Source organism: Muntiacus reevesi, chromosome 15 (genome assembly GCF_963930625.1).
Source record: "Muntiacus reevesi chromosome 15, mMunRee1.1, whole genome shotgun sequence".
Lineage (NCBI taxonomy): Eukaryota > Metazoa > Chordata > Mammalia > Artiodactyla > Cervidae > Muntiacus > Muntiacus reevesi.
This window is the reverse complement of record NC_089263.1, coordinates 13,264,944-13,280,352: the sequence shown is the minus strand read 5'-3', so window position 1 is coordinate 13,280,352 and position 15,409 is coordinate 13,264,944. Positions and strand designations below refer to the sequence as shown.

Below are 15,409 nucleotides of genomic sequence, written 5' to 3'. Positions count from 1 at the left end.
TGTAGAATGAGTTCTGGGAAAGAATCTATAGCAGCAGTCCACAACCTTTTTGGTGTGCATGCGTGCTGTCACTTCAGTCGGGTTTGACTCTGTGTGACCTTATGAACTGTAGCCTACCAGGTTTCTCTGTCCATGGGATTCTCCAGGCAAGAATACTGGCTTCAGTTGTTATGCCCTCCTCCAGGAGATCTTCCCGACCCAGGAATCAAACCCACGTATCTTATGTCTACCTGCATTGGCAGGCTGGTTATTTACCAATAGCACCACCTAGGAAGCCCAACCTTTTTGGCACCAGAGACCAATTTCATGGAAGACAATTTTTTTCACAGGCCGGTATAGGGGATGGTGTTATTCTAGCACATTATATTAATTGTGCACTTTAATCTAAGGCTGCCACTGATCTGACAGGAGGTACCAGTCCGTGACCTCGAGGCTGGGGACACCTGATCTAGAGTGAGTCCAGTTTCCTCTGGACACTGGGAAGAACATTCCATCAAATACGATCATCTGAAGTGAGGGTTGCCTCTTAGGAATGGATGAGTTCCGCATTCTTGGAGATGTCCAGTCTGCAAGGCATGCTTCTTCCTGGGCTGTGGAAAGGGAAATCCGTATTATACGGCGAGTGTGTTAGTTTGCAAGGGCTCCTGTAACAAAGCACCACAGGGCAGGTGACCTAAAGAACAGAAATGCATTGACCTACAGTTTGGAGGCTAGAAATTCTTCTGGGGGCTTTAAGGGAAGAATCTGTTCCATGTGTCTCTCTGTGGCTTGTAGGTGGCCATCCTCATCATCCTCCCTGTGTGTCTGTCTCCAGCTTTAAGGACATCAGTTGGATTAGATTAGAACTCAGTCTCATAACCTCACTCTAACTTGGTTATCTCTGTATAGACCTTTATCTCCAAAGGCCACATTCTGAAGCACTGGGAGACATGACTTCAATATACAAGTTTTTTTTTTTAATAAATTTTTTTTTTTTTTTGATGTGGACCATTTTTAAAGTATTGGATTTGTTACAATACTGTTTCTGTTTTATGTTTTGGTTTCTTTGGCCACAAGGCACGTGGTAGTAGTTTGCCCCAGTCTCCTCCGGCGAACACAGATACAGACGTGAAAGTGTGTTCCATGGTGGAGGTTTAGTCACTAAGTCGTAGCCAACTCTTTACCACCTCTGTTTGGACGGTAGCCCGCCAGGCTTCTCTGTCCATGGGATTTCCCCAGGCAAGAAGACTGGAGTTGAGTTGCCATTTCCTTCTCCAGTGGATCTTCCCAATCCAGCGATCAAACCTGGGTCTCCTTCATTGCAGGCAGTTTCTTTACCAGCTGAGCCACCAGGGAATCTCATGGTTGTGTTACCTAAAGAAAGGGGGGAAGGCCAGACTCCCGCCGCCGTTTCTGCGACCTGTTCTCGAGCGCTCAGCGTGGTCCTCCTTCCGATTCGAGATGCCTGTCTGGGGAGGCGGCAGCGAGTGCGGGGCCTGTGGGAGGACCGTGCACCACGCCGAGGAGGTGCAGTGTGACGGCCGGAGCTTCCACCGCCGCTGCTTTCTGTGCATGGTCTGCAGGAAGCATTTAGATAGTGCAACAGTGGCAATTCATGATGAAGAGATCGACTGCAAATCCTGCTACGGAAAGAAGTACGGGCCAAAAGGCTACGGGTATGGCCAGGGTGCAGGCACGCTCAACATGGACCGGGTGAGAGTGTTCAACCTCACAGGCCGACAACAAACCCAAACACTTCTAAATTTGCTCAGAAATACGGAGGTGCCGAGAAGTGTTCCAGATGTGGGGATTCCGTATACGCTGCCGAGAAGATCACTGGAGCGGGAAAGCCCTGGCACAGAAACTGTTTCCGATGTGCTAAGTGTGGGAAGAGTCTTGAGTCAACAACTCTGACTGAGAAGGTGAAATCTATTATAAAGCATGCTATGCAAAGAACTCTGGGCCCAAGGGATTTGGTTACAGCCAAGGAGCAGGAGCCCTTGTTCATGCTCAGTAGAGGTGCAAACCCAGAACCAAGAAAGATCACACACTGAGAATCTCTACATAATCTAGGCACAGATAATCTAACACTAAACTACTGTGAAATTCTTCAGTACTGAAGTACTCTATGTTGCCCTGTACTTGGATAGGCTGGCTGACTAGTAGGAAGACAGGACTATATCTTTTCACTTTATTCATCTGTATTTCAAGAACTATTTCTTTTACATTTTAAATAAAACTTCAACTTAAAAAAAAAAAAAGGAAGGGAGGAAGGACTGGGGTGTTAAAGCACAGATGGCATTTGGTCATTTTTAATGGATTGTCTTTTTTCTTAATAGCAGTGTACATAGTCCAAAGAAAAAGTCAAATAGTACAGAAGGATTTCAAGTGAAAAGTGAGCCCTTCTCCACAGAGACAGCCTGTTAAACTGGTTTTTCTATGTGTAACCTTCCAAAGATATCCATTTTCACACCTTAGGGAGCATGTTTTAAGTACTGCATTTGCTAAATTCTGAAAATTATTCCATATCGACATGCACCACCTCATTCTCCTTCACAGCTGCCTAACAGTCCACCATATCTGGACCATAATTTCTGTAAGCAGAAGGCATCAGTGGGCATCACAGGCTTTTCCAGTCTTCTGCTGGTATAATCATTATTACAGAGATCATCCGAGTCTGACATCTACACACATATGTATATATGTAGGCTTGCTTTTTAGATGCACCGTTGCTACAAAGAGATGGTTTTTGCTACACACATTGTTAGTTTTCCTAGAGATTGCCAAATTGCCCAACCTAGAGGTAGGTACCAATTTACACTTCCACCTATGATTATTGAAAATGCCTGTTTCCCCTTAACCTCACCAACATGACATATTATTAATACCTACTATCTCTGCCAATCTGATGAAGAAAAGGACATCTGATTGTTGTGTGAAACTGGATTCCTTCCATTATGAATGAGGTTAAATGTATAAATATATATTTTCTGTTCGGAGTGGCATCAGTTTAGATTCTAGAATCTAGCCAGAAGGTGTTTGTTTTGTTTTGTTTCTTGTTGTGCTGGGTCTTTGTTGCTGCTTGGGCTTTTCTCTGTTGCGGGGGGTGGGTCCACTCCCTAGTTGTGGTGTGCGGGCTTCTCGTTGCAGTGGCCGAGCACAGGCTTCAGGGTGCAAGGGCTTCTGTAGCTGCAGCATGTGGGCTCAGGAGTGATGGCTCATGGGGCTCTAGAGCACAAGCTCAGTAGTTGCGGCGCACGGGCATAATTGCTCTAAGGCATGTGAGATCTTCCCGGAACAGGAATCAAACCCGTCTCCTGCATTGGCAGGCTGATTCTTTACCACTGAGCCACCAGGAAAGCCCTAGCCAGAAGGTTTAAACCCCCAGGAAATGGTTTTGCCAGGTCCCCACATGGCCCCTAGGGACATACGTAATACCTATGTGAGAGTGGCTGTCTTTTGACACCCTGAGCAGGGAGCTCCCCAACTCATATGTAGCAGGAGGAACCCCTTAAGTAACCAGCATCTTGCTTTTCCTCCTTTCTTTAGGCAACATACTGTCTAGGATGCTGTAAGCCTGAGGATTCAGTGTCTGCCTAGAAGGGTTTAGGGTAAGGCCGAACTCTACCTCTCCTGCCGGTTCCCCCAAGGGGAGACACTAACCTCTATCTGCTCATCTTCACTCATTGCTTCATTAAATAAAGATTGTGAAGCACCCACTTTGTGGATGAGCTATACTCAGATCTGGGGTAGTATGGAAGCAGAGAGTCAACCCACTTGTCTTAGAAATTTAAATTGTAGGGGAGGAGAAAGACAAGTAAGCAAGTCGTTATAGTGTGGTCGGTGCTAGGATAGGAAAAGAAGAGCACACAGGACACAGGAGCTTCCAGCTAGGTCCTGGAAGGCTTCCTGCAGGAAGTGGCATTGAAGCTGAGACTGTAAGAAGGAGTCAGGAGAAGTAGGAGGTAGTGGTGTCCTGGAAGAAGCCGGAAATCCCTGCTAATGGTGTGGCTGGGCACGCCAGGTGGTGGGAGGGATTTCAGGCCCAGATCTCAAGGGCTTCACCAGTTGGGCTGAGGGTATTGGATGTCCTCCTGTGGACCCCAGGAGTCACGGGGGCTCTATTGGTGGCATGGTCAGACTTGAGGCTAGCCTGGCTCACTGGAGTGAGAGCGCTGACTTGGGTAATGAGCATGGAGGCCTGGAGACCAGGCATCAGCCTCAAGAATCCCCCGCCTCTGAAACAAACCTCCGATCTCGACTTCCACAAAGCTGGAAAGCCGCATCCTGAGATCCCCCCAAGACGCCACAGCTCTCATGTGCTGCCACGGAAAGGACAGTGATGGGCTGTGGGGTCCCTGGACCACTGCTGGCTGGCGATGTAGTTGACGAGAGACCAGGCTGTCTGAGAGCCCTGCTCCTGGCTTTGCTGCTGATCTGTGCAAAGCATCCCCAAGAGTCCCTCCACGACCACCCGTGACACATTCCTGTTCCTTAGGGATGATATGAGCCATATCCCACAAAGTGGTCTCAGCTTAGAGAAAGCCCTCTCAGCCACCTTTTCTGACCATGGCAACCGCCACATGCTTGCCATGTGCTGAGCATGGGAATCCAGGGAGAAAGACAAAAAAGGCAGTTTGGCGATGATTTTTGGCCCTCCTCATTTATTGCCGTCCACACTCGTAAAACATGGCGCTTAATCGTCTTGGCAATTGGGGTAACCGCTTTGAAAAATAATTACTGCTTTCTTGGAGATTACTTTGCCTTCTAATTAAAACCTCCAGACTGGGATATTAAAGGTGCATTGTCAATGCAGCATCCCGGATACACCCAGCTAACCTCATTTGGGAAGGCAAAATTAATTAGTTTGTGTTTTAACACCCAGCTGTTATCCTAAGGAAAAGAAATCGTCTACAAGTCGGCCACGCACACCGTCTCTAAATTGGCCAGGGTGGCTGAGGAGAGATAAAGGAAATGGAGAGTGATTTGTTCCTGCATCACCCTGCCGGCTTCTAGAACAAGCTGCTCGTTAGACGGCGGCCCCATGTCCCTGTCAGACCTCGCTCAGGAGTTCTTGTTTACCGAGACAGGCAGAATCGGAAACGAGAGGGTCCCTCCTGCCTCTGTGCTCAGTTCACTCTGGAGCCTCTCCTGCTCCTAATACCTTTCCCTGAGTGATCCTGGGCAGCAGATCTGAGAGGTTGAGCCTTTCTCTTCCTGTCCCAGCCGATCAGACTCACAAAGCTGCATGCACTGCTAGCCGCCCCTTCCTTTTCTACCACTTCCCCTTTTTCAGTTCCATTTAAGTCCAACACTTGCTGAGCGCCATGGAAGCCAAGATAATCAGTTCTAGTTTATGCTACAGTAACAATCCCCGGAGCCCTTGTGGTTTCGCACAACAGAAGTTTCTCATCCTCGCAAAGTGTGATGCAGGTTGGTGGGGGCTCTCTTCCAACCAGCGATTCAAGGACTTAGGATTCTTCTATCTTAGGCTGACATCTTTCCAGGAGTCACTGATGTTCTCCAAGGCAGGAAAAAAAAGCACTGGAGGAACCATTAGTCCAGCAGGGGGCCATCTCCGGCTGCAGCCTATTGGCCAGAACTGGTCACGTGACCCCAGTTCCTTGACAAGGGATGCTGAGAGATGTAGGCGAGCCCAGGGAAGACTGGTCGAGTGATGCTGTCTCTGCCACAGTGCCTTGCCTGCAGCACACACCGAGCCAGGGGCCTCTGATCGCCCCACAAAGGAGGGTAAGGCATGGCCCCCATTCCTGGGGAGATCACAGTGTAGTTTCGAGTGGAAGCCCAACCCAGACAGTCATGAAGGATCAGCCCCGGTTGAAAAGCACAATAGGAAACATGGGAGCAAAACGCATGGTAATAACGGGGGAATGACTAACTCAGTTTGAGCAGAGGAGAAGAGAGGGGAACAAAGGGAGCGTTTCCAAGGAAGACGTGATTCATGAGCTTAGTTTGGGGGCGGCAGGGGTGGGGAGAGAGTTCACCCAGAGGACACATAGGGGACAGGCATATCTATGAGAAGGGCACAGCACAGGTCTGGGTAACCTCAGACCCACCTAGGAGCCACCTGGACGTTTCCCCACTGATTTCATTCTTCCCAGCCCCTCTCTGGGCAGAGCATCGATAGCCAGGAAAAAAAAAAAAGTAATTTCTAAAGGTCTTACCCTGCTAAAGCCTTGCGATCAGAAAATAAACAAACTGCAAATCCCAAATATGGCATGTGGCTGTTGTTAGGCTTGAATATCTCAGAAAGTGAGCAATCTGTGAGATGCTCCCATGTGGGGACACAGCCCATGGCTCGTGTGTCTCTAGATAGCGTCAACAGCGGCTGCAGCCAGCTCATCTCAGCCCCGACACCCTCCCCCGCAGAATCACCATGGCGCGCAAACAGCCCAGGAAACAGGAGCCGGGAAACTGCACTTTTCCGAGCTGTATGTGACCAGCTGAGTGAGAAGTTTGCCTCTTCTCAGGCGGGTCACCCTGGATTCTCATTTTTCCCTCTGTACATTGAGAGACGAAAACGAGTTTGATCCAGGGGACCTGTGGATTACTCACAGATGTGGTCTATTAACTCACTCAAGAGGAACCCACGTGACTTTTTTTTAAATGTTTTAAATCAGTTGCCAGCATTTAAAACTTTGGATAATTTGCTTGAAAATCCAGATTTCGGATAGCTTTGAAAAAACTAGAAAATTTGACACCACACAGGACGGCCGTAAAACCGGGTGCCCTGTTAGATGCTGCAGGTCATGCTGCTCCCTGTTGCCTTGGCAACACAGAGGCCAGTGTCAGTTTTCCCTCCACACATGTCCCAGCTCGCTCTGTTATATCCCCTTGTCAGATTGTTAAGCTGGATGAGTTCTCCAGGTCCAGTAGTCTTTAAAACTCTGTGACTATGCCTCGTGCTTACTTTTACCCCTCTCTTTTCTCTAAGTAAGTCTCCTTCTTAGGTTCTTGTAGCAGAACTGCCTCCCACTTAGAGCAGGGCTGCTTAGCCTTGGCTGTACTGTTGAATTTACTGGGGGAGGTCTTAAAAATCTCAGTGTCCAGGCTGCACCTGGATGGTGGGAGCCAGGCTTCGGTCCTCTTAAAGCTGCAGGCGATTCCAGTGGGCAGCCTAGGGTGAGAAGCGTTGAGTTAAAGCTGAAAGTGCAGTGGACTAGCTCAGGAGGGGATGAGCTCCCCATTGCTAGAGGTGGTTAAGCCGACATAGATAAGCACTTAGCAGGGACCAGCTGCTGCTCTTGTGGATTCTTCTCCTCCTTGCACTCTCCCTGTCTCCCTGTCACAGGGTCCCCCCAAGCTCAGCTCAGTGCCATTGAGCCTGCACATTACACTTACAGGGCTTCAGGACATCCCTGACCATCTAATAATTAAGACTCCACACACAGCGCAGGGGGCATGGGTTTGGTACCTGATCAAGGAAGATCTGGCATGCCATGTGATGTGGCCAAAATTTTTTTTAAATAAAAAAAAATAAAGGGGCTCAGCATAGGGTAAGTGGAAGGTTTTACTAGAGATAAAGAGGTTGGACCACACTCTCATTCTAAATCCAAGCAGGAGAAAAACCATGAGGGGAACAAAAGTGATGACAACGAGAGTGGCTGTTTTCCCACTTCTGGATTATATGGAACTTGGAGACTGTCTTTGTTGTTGTTGTTTAGTCGCTCAGTCATGTCTGAATCTTTGTGACCCCATGGACTGTAGCCCACCAGGCTCCTCTGTCCATGGGATTCTCTAGCAAGAACACTGGAGTGAGTTGCCATTCCCTCCTCCAGGGCATCTTCCCAACCCAGGGATCGAACCTGCGTCTCCTGCATTGGCAGGTGGGTTCTTTACCACCAAACCACCTGAGAAGCCCCTGGAGGCTGTCTTGGTGATCCCTTGGTCTGTGCCCCTTCATTGTATAAACGAGAAAAGCGGGTTCAGCAGGGAGAAGCAACTTGCTCAAGGGCACACAGGTGGCTGTTGACAGAACTGTCACTGATACCCCCTTCCAACCTCTGTCTCTTAGTCGGTGAAATGGAGGTGGTTTCTCCCTTACTGTTCTCTTGTGCAGGTAAGCTGAGGCCCTCTGTGCACAGAGGGAGCACAGCGCCTCACTCACAGGAAGCCTTAGCCTGAGGCTCCACTCTTCCCCACACAGGAGACGTGGGTTCAACCCTGGGTCGGGAAGATCCCCTGGAGAAGTAAATGGCAACCCACCCCGGTATTCTTGCCTGAAAAATCCCATGGACAGAGGAGCCTGGCGGGCTACAGTCCATGGGATTGCAAAGAGTCGGGCATGACTTAGCGACTAGACAACAACAAGCACTCTTCCCCACCCCACCCCTGTCTCCTCTAACACTCCTGGCAGACTCCGTTGCAGGACCCAGCCGCATAGGGCAGGCCACTGTTTGACGCTCCCTCCCCCCGGCCTCCAGCCCTCCAGGGAAGCCACATGTGCTCAGAGATGGGCAGCCCACATCAGAGGGTCAAGGGGCCTCTGGGCAGGGATGGGAAGGAAACCTGATGATGCTTAGGAGGCAAGGAGGTCCACCCCTGCCAAAGCCAGGCATGGCGCTAGGCGGTGGGCATCTCGCAAGAGGTGGCCCCTTATCTGAGTTGGCCAGAGCACCAAGATCGGCCACACCCGCGTGTGTGGTCTGTGGCTCTGTTTAGCACCGTGACGGCAGAGGCCAGGAGTGTGGCCACCCAGCTGGCCCTTTACAGAGAAGGTTTGCCAGGCCCTGCTTTAGATTTCAACAGGCCTGGGCTTCCCTGGTGGCTCAGTGGTAGACAATCCGGCTGCCAATGAAGGAGATACAAGAGACTCAGGTTCAGTCCCTGGGTCGGGACTGTGCCCTGGAGTAGGAAACGGCAACCCACTCCAGGATTCTTGTCTGGAAAAGTCCCACGGACAGAGGAGCCTGGCAGGCTACAGTCCATGGGGTCGCAAAGAGTCGGAAACGCCTGAGCGCACACAACTGCTATGCGCTGAGCTCGAGACAAGGTCGTTTCCTTTCTACCTCGGTGACCTTGGGCAAGCCACTTCCATCTCTCAACCTCGTGTCTGCATCTGCATGTATTCACAGGCTTGTGTTCTTGACATCCAATCACATATATGAAAGCACAGAGTCTAAAGGCATTTCCAGTACTTGATAAATGATGGCTGTCACTATTTACAATAGCTAGGACATGGAAGCAACCTAGAGGTCCATCGGCAGGTGGATGGATAAGGAAGTTGTGGTACATTTACCCAATGGGATATTACTCAGCTATAAAAAGAATGCGTTTGAGTCAGTTCTAATGAGGTGGATGAAACTGGAGCCTATTATACAGAGTGAAGTAAGTCCAAAAGAGAAAGACAAATACTGTATGTTAACATATATATATGGCATTTAGAAAGATGGTACCAACAATCCTACATGCAGGGCAGCAAAGAAGACACAGATGTAGAGAACAGACTTTTGGACTCTGTGGGAGGAGGAGAGGGTGGGATGATTTGAGAGAATAGCACTGAAACATGTATATTACCATATGGGAAACAGGACCAGTGCAAGTCCGATGAATGAAGCAGGGCACCCAAACCCAGAAGGATGGGATGGGGAGGGAGGGGGTGTCAGAATGGGGGGAACACATGTATACCTGTGGCCTATTCTTGTTGATGTATGGCAAAAACCACCACAATGTTCTAATTATCCTCCAATTAAAATAAATTAATTAAAATGGTGACTGTCAGTCCTCTGTGAAAGGACCTTGGAATCAGTCACTTGATTGATATCTACAGTTCCTGGAGTGGCAAGAGGCAGGCTGTGGAGCAAGATAAAAATCCCCCCCCTTCCTGGAAAGGATAATTCATAAACTCATGTTAATTTTTGTGTTTTTCTTTTTTTCCATTTTTTTTCTCCAGATACTGGCTGACTAACAAAGTTCACATCAAAAGACCCACCACGGGGCTCTTGATGTACACCCTGGCCACGCGTTTCTGCAACCAGATCTACCTCTATGGCTTCTGGCCCTTTCCACTAGATCAGAACCAGAATCCTGTCAAGTACCACTATTACGACAGCCTCAAGTACGGCTACACCTCCCAGGCCAGCCCCCACACCATGCCCCTGGAGTTCAAGGCCCTGAAGAGCCTCCACGAGCAGGGGGCTTTGAAACTGACTGTCGGCCAGTGCGACGGGGCTACGTAAGCTGGGCACCCAATGGGACTCAGTGGCTCACGTTTCCTGCCAGCTACCCCATAGGCAGATGGGAGTCGGGGTGGCACAAACTCTAGAACAAGCAGGCTAGTGGTTTTCTTTGTTCAAGTGTAAAACAGTGACCAGAATATATATATCTATTCCTGCATATATATATTGACCTGAGTATTTATAACTGTGTGGTGTTCATCTAGCATTAGGCAGATAAGCCACAAGAAGAAGGTGTGGAGAACCCACCTGGACCAGATTGAGACTCAGTGCATCTTTGGAGGCAGAAGGACTTGACGTGAAAAGAAGCCAGTCCCACGACTTGGAATGGCACGCTGCCTCCCGGAATGGAGAGGTCTTTGGGCTCATGGGTGATCGGAGAGTCACCTGTGGACAGCTGCCCCGAGCCTCTGAGAAATGTGGATTCTAGGTGAGCCAAGACCCAGAGGGGAAAACTGGACCCATGTCTAACATGGTGCTGTTCTTAGAGCAGAGGGAGGTTGGCATGTTCAGCCCAGCAAAGGAACACATGGTCACCGAGGAGCGGAGGCCAAATCAGAGCTGAGCACTTGGTTCTATGAACTTAGAGTTGAACTGTCCACAGGATGAACCATGGTTGACCTGCCTGTCCAAGACTGGCCTGCACAGATCTGGGGAGAAGGCTGGAGAAGACACAGTGGACAGGTCATATTCCGGCTTTGCAAGAACCTCCAGGAACCCGGCAGGGAGCAGGCAGATGACACCCAATTGCTAGGGTGTTCCAAAGCATGTTTTTGAAAAATCACAACTTCCTACCAAGAGAGTTGGTGCTCTGGCCCAGAATAAGGCAAACGAGGGTCCCAAGTGTGGTGGTGGTTCTTTAAAGCAACTTGAGTCCATCATGGAGGAAGGGAACCTGGGGTTTCATCCTCAGGGTTAGCCTCCTTCCTTGCCCTGTTAGAATGTCACTACAGGGACAGTCCTGTTCTCTTCGGCCACCAGGGAAGCCACTGCAAAAGCTTGAAAGGGCATGGCAAAGGTAAATGTCATCCTTCTAAAATTGCCTTTCTGGGTGCCTCGGGAGGCCCAGAGTGTGAGGCCAGGAAGAACGGTAAGCGCCGCGCTCCATTTCTCTGCGGCCACTGTTTGCTTCTGCATCATGCACGCTTCGGGGCCGCTGCAGCTAGACTGCTGTTTCACTGTCACTTTCTTGTCGCTTTCTTATCCTGATGGTCACACTAGCCAGCACTGAGTTCCAACACTGAGGTTTTCAGCTCTCCGGGGAGAGGGTTCAACGTCCATCCCCCCCTCCCTGTTTTCACAGAGGCAGTGATTTTAGAATTTGGCACAAATCCTATGAAGATGAAGAGTTCAGACTTTTTTTAAAACCCGAATATCCAAATGCAGTATCAAAATACTGGATATAATCTCCCTGGGGAAACCTTGGCTCCATGCGGATAACTTGGGGCTAGAATCACAGGTCATGTGTAGATGAGCATTAGCCAGCTTGATTTGTTAGCTTCATTCTCTTGCCTGATAAATAAGTGTTTTAAAATCTATTTGAAAGATAAGTTTAAAAAACACCACCACCAACATTGTCTTGAAGGTGAAGGGAGTTAAGAAAAGGGATCAAGATCCACTTCCAAGCCTAGGAGGCCAGACATAATCAATGATGATTCAGAGCAGGACATTTGCTCGAAATTAATGCCTGATGGGAAGCCAGTGGGGGCGGTGGAAGGATGCTCGGAACCTCTTAACCCCACACGCGGACGCTCCAGCTTTGAACCACATCCGCATCTCTGTGTTACCTCTCTTGTTGTTGTTCTTGTTGACACTTGAAGTCTGAGATTTGGGATTTGCATTGTTAAGTGAGTATTTTAAAAAGCAACAGCCCTCACAGCCTCTGTGGGAGCAGAGTGGTTTGAACTTCTCACAAGAAGTGGAAATTAACGTCTCGTATTTTGCACTTCTCCTGGGCCTTTCACCCTGAAGATCTCAGAGGCCCTGGAAGACGTTTCCTTGTTGAAGCCTCCAGCATCCTGGGGAACAGGCAGAATTTCCAGGCTCAGGGGATTAGCCAAGGCCTTGGGTTCCAGCAGGTTCCAGTGGCAAGTGCAGAGAGGAGCCTCATGTCAGGTCCGTAGTCAACCCTGCGTCCATGTTCCCGTCAGTGTCCCCCCCTGCAGGGGAGTCAAGGGGCCAGAGATCTTTTTAAAACATGGCTTTCTTTCTGTCTCTTCTTGGTCTTGGTTCCTTAAACTGAAACTAATAGAGTTGAAGGGGCAGGGACTGTCTGCCTCTGGGCTCTCTCTAGAGAATGCTGGGGACCCCGGACAGTCCACCTGACCCCACTCCCAACCTGCAGGCTCTGTGCCGCCAAAACACTTCGGCTATGTGATGGCAGGAGCTCCGAGGCCTTGGCTTCCCCTCCCCAACCACCCCTCTCCATCTGAGCACCACGATCAGGAGGCAGCCGTCTTCTGCTACTTAGAGCTCAATTTGCCCGAGAGTCCACAGTAGCGTCTGACCCAGCCTGGCTAGCCTGGGGCAGCCCCAAGGAGTCCCAGGTACCTGGTATCCGGCACCCTGATCTGTTGCCTTGTGACGACAGTGGCCACAGGCCTCCGGGAGCGGGTGCAGTCAGCCAGCCTCCCCCTGACCCTAAGTCATCCCCAGTGCCCTCATCCTCACCCACCCTGAAGCCCCTCAGCCCTTCTGCGTTCTCCTCAAGCCCCCAGATGAGCCGCTCTTGACCTGCTCCTTTGCTGCAGATGGAACCATCTGAAGTGCAGTGTCTCCTCCACATCTTTTGGCCTCCCTGCTCCCTTTTCACTGCCTTCCTCCCATTTCTGAGGGGACATCCAGCCCCTCGCTGGTCCTCAGCCACTCTGCCCTCTGTGCTCTCTCTCTCCACCAACGGGCACGCACCCGCCCATCCTGACCCCCGTGGCCTCACCCCTTCATCCCCAGGCCCGGGAGGGGCTCTCTGGTGCTGGTGCCACCTTCCCTCTCAACCCCCTCTTGGCCTCCACACTCCTGTGACCAGAGACTTCAGGTCAAAAGCCCCTTCTCATCACCAAGCTCTCTGCATTGCTCAGCCCCGCACCGACTCCTGGACGTTCCCTGTCCCCAGGATGCCCAGAAGGCCACATTCTCATGATTTTCCTTCCCTTCCCCATTGCCCCTTCATTGTTTATTTATGTATTTATTTATTTATGTATTTATGAATTATTTATTGACACCCTTACCTTAATCTAGAGAGTAGCCATGGTCGACCTGACTGTTGTATCCCTCTCCTCCTTGGCACACACTCAGACCTCCCCCACCGTGGTGTGCTCTCCTTGGGCCCCTTTTCATCACAGCCCTGCATGCTCTTTTGGCAACCCCCCACCTTGCTGTGAAGCCATCCTCCACTTCCTGCAGCTCAGCGCCTCCCTCGAGCTCCAGGCTTGCCTGTACACTGCTCACTGATCATTCATCCCATCTGCTCTGGCGGTGCCAGAAACTCAGTCTCTCTGAAGCCAAACCTGTCATCTCTGCCTCCTCTTCTTCCTCAGTCTCTCCACCCAGTTCTGAAACCCTGAAGTCATCTTGGTTTCTTCTGCATGCATTCCCTCATTGCCCTTGCACCATCCTTGCCTTCTGGTTGCTCCGGCAATTTCAACATTGGTCTCCTCTTGCAAAGTTCCTCTGGGCATGCTTGCACGTTCTCCAGTCTATCCTAAACATTCATCGAGATTTATCTTTTTAATCTCCAACCATTCACAAACTTTTAAAATCATGTGCAAGTCTTTGTCCTGACATCACAGGCCATCCAAGAAGGCCCCATTCTTCCTTTACACCGTGCACTGGTCCATCTAGAATGGTTGTCATTCCTCAAAGAGGCGCCCGGTCTCCCTGTCTGCGTGCCTTTGGTCTTGCTGTTCCCATCCCCGGGAACACTCTCTTCTGGTTCCTTCAAGGCCCATGCAGAAACCACATCTTTCATGAAGCTCCCCTGATCGACCAACCACTGGGATCTCTCCATCTGCTGAACCACCATAGCACTTTATTTGTACCTTTCTCACGGCACTTACCATATTCTGCCTTGTATTATAGTTATTGTGCACTTGTCTTATGACCGTTCTTAGACTGTAAGCTCGCCAAGGGCAGGGACCGTGTTTTATTCATCTATGTCCATCACGGCACCAGGGGTGGTGCATAGCACACAGCAATTGCTCAATAAATGTTTGTTGGATTAAATCCTCAATGCCTATCAAGGACTATATAATTAAGAAAATCATTTTGCCTCATATGATGCCACAGGAACCTCCAAAGAATCAGTGAGTTGAGAGGATACAGAAATCATTATCCCCACTGTGTAGATCATAAGACTGAGGCAAAAACCATGTGAAGCCACACAGGTCACCAAAAGAATTTGCATCCAGGTCTTCTGGTTCCCACTTCAGGGCTTTTTCTGTTAATCAGTGCCGCTGAGTCATTGTAAACTGAAAACCGACCCGAGGCACAGTCCTGGCTCTCATGAGTCTGGGCATCAGTCAGAGAGTCAGGAGAACCTCGGTGTGAACCGCCGCTTGTGTGCCCAGCGGCACAGGTGAAATCTCGCTCTGTTTTGGAGAGGATAAGAGCCCTTCAGGTTTTTCCAGGCCCAGGGGGTGGAGCTGTGGGACCTCATGAATCATTCCCACTGCCTTTGTCACAGGGCAGAAACTGTCCATCCAGATGGCAAAAGAGACTACCCGCTCCACGGGAGCTGCTGTTTGATAAATCTCTTCATGCCTAATTAAGGCTCCCCTTCCAGAATGAATAGAACAGGAAGGGGAGTGAATGATGCCAGTCAGATGGGGCTCCAGACGTGCGTGCTGCCTCCTACGTGCCCTGATTGCATTCCCGGTGACGCTGACAGCCTGCCCCAGCCCGCCCGGCTCTCAGCAGCACTGCGGGGTGTCATCATCTCCTCCCATCTTTATCCCCATCCTTTTGTTTTCTCCTCTCCAGGGCTCTTTCCCTTGGTACCCACCAAAATCAGGTGGGTACTTGGAGAGCCAAGTTACAGCTCTTTTTGGGAACCCGAGGCTTGGCCTGGAGCAACGGAGCAAGGAGGCAGAAGGGCCCTCAAGGCCGTTGAACAAACTGTTCTGGTGGTGGGGAAAGGACATCCACAGCAATGGGAGGTTTCCATGGCTACTGTAGAGAAGCAATGTTTTCATTGCCCTTGGGCCTCATGATGAGGGTAGGAGTCTTATTTCCATCCT

At 50.1% G+C, this 15,409-nt stretch overlaps 1 protein-coding gene and 1 pseudogene across 1 annotated transcript in view; both read left to right on the top strand.

Annotated features, from left to right (window-relative positions):
• ST8SIA2 (ST8 alpha-N-acetyl-neuraminide alpha-2,8-sialyltransferase 2) overlaps window positions 1-11,238 on the top strand; it is a 72,257-nt gene extending 61,019 nt beyond the window's left edge. The window contains exon 6 of the mRNA XM_065906303.1: window positions 9,893-11,238. Within this exon, the coding sequence (XP_065762375.1) occupies window positions 9,893-10,178 (286 nt within the window). The 3' untranslated portion in view covers window positions 10,179-11,238. The remainder of the gene's footprint in view (window positions 1-9,892) is intronic.
• LOC136147301 (cysteine and glycine-rich protein 2 pseudogene) lies at window positions 1,396-2,108 on the top strand (annotated as a pseudogene).
• Window positions 11,239-15,409: the final 4,171 nt, after the last annotated feature.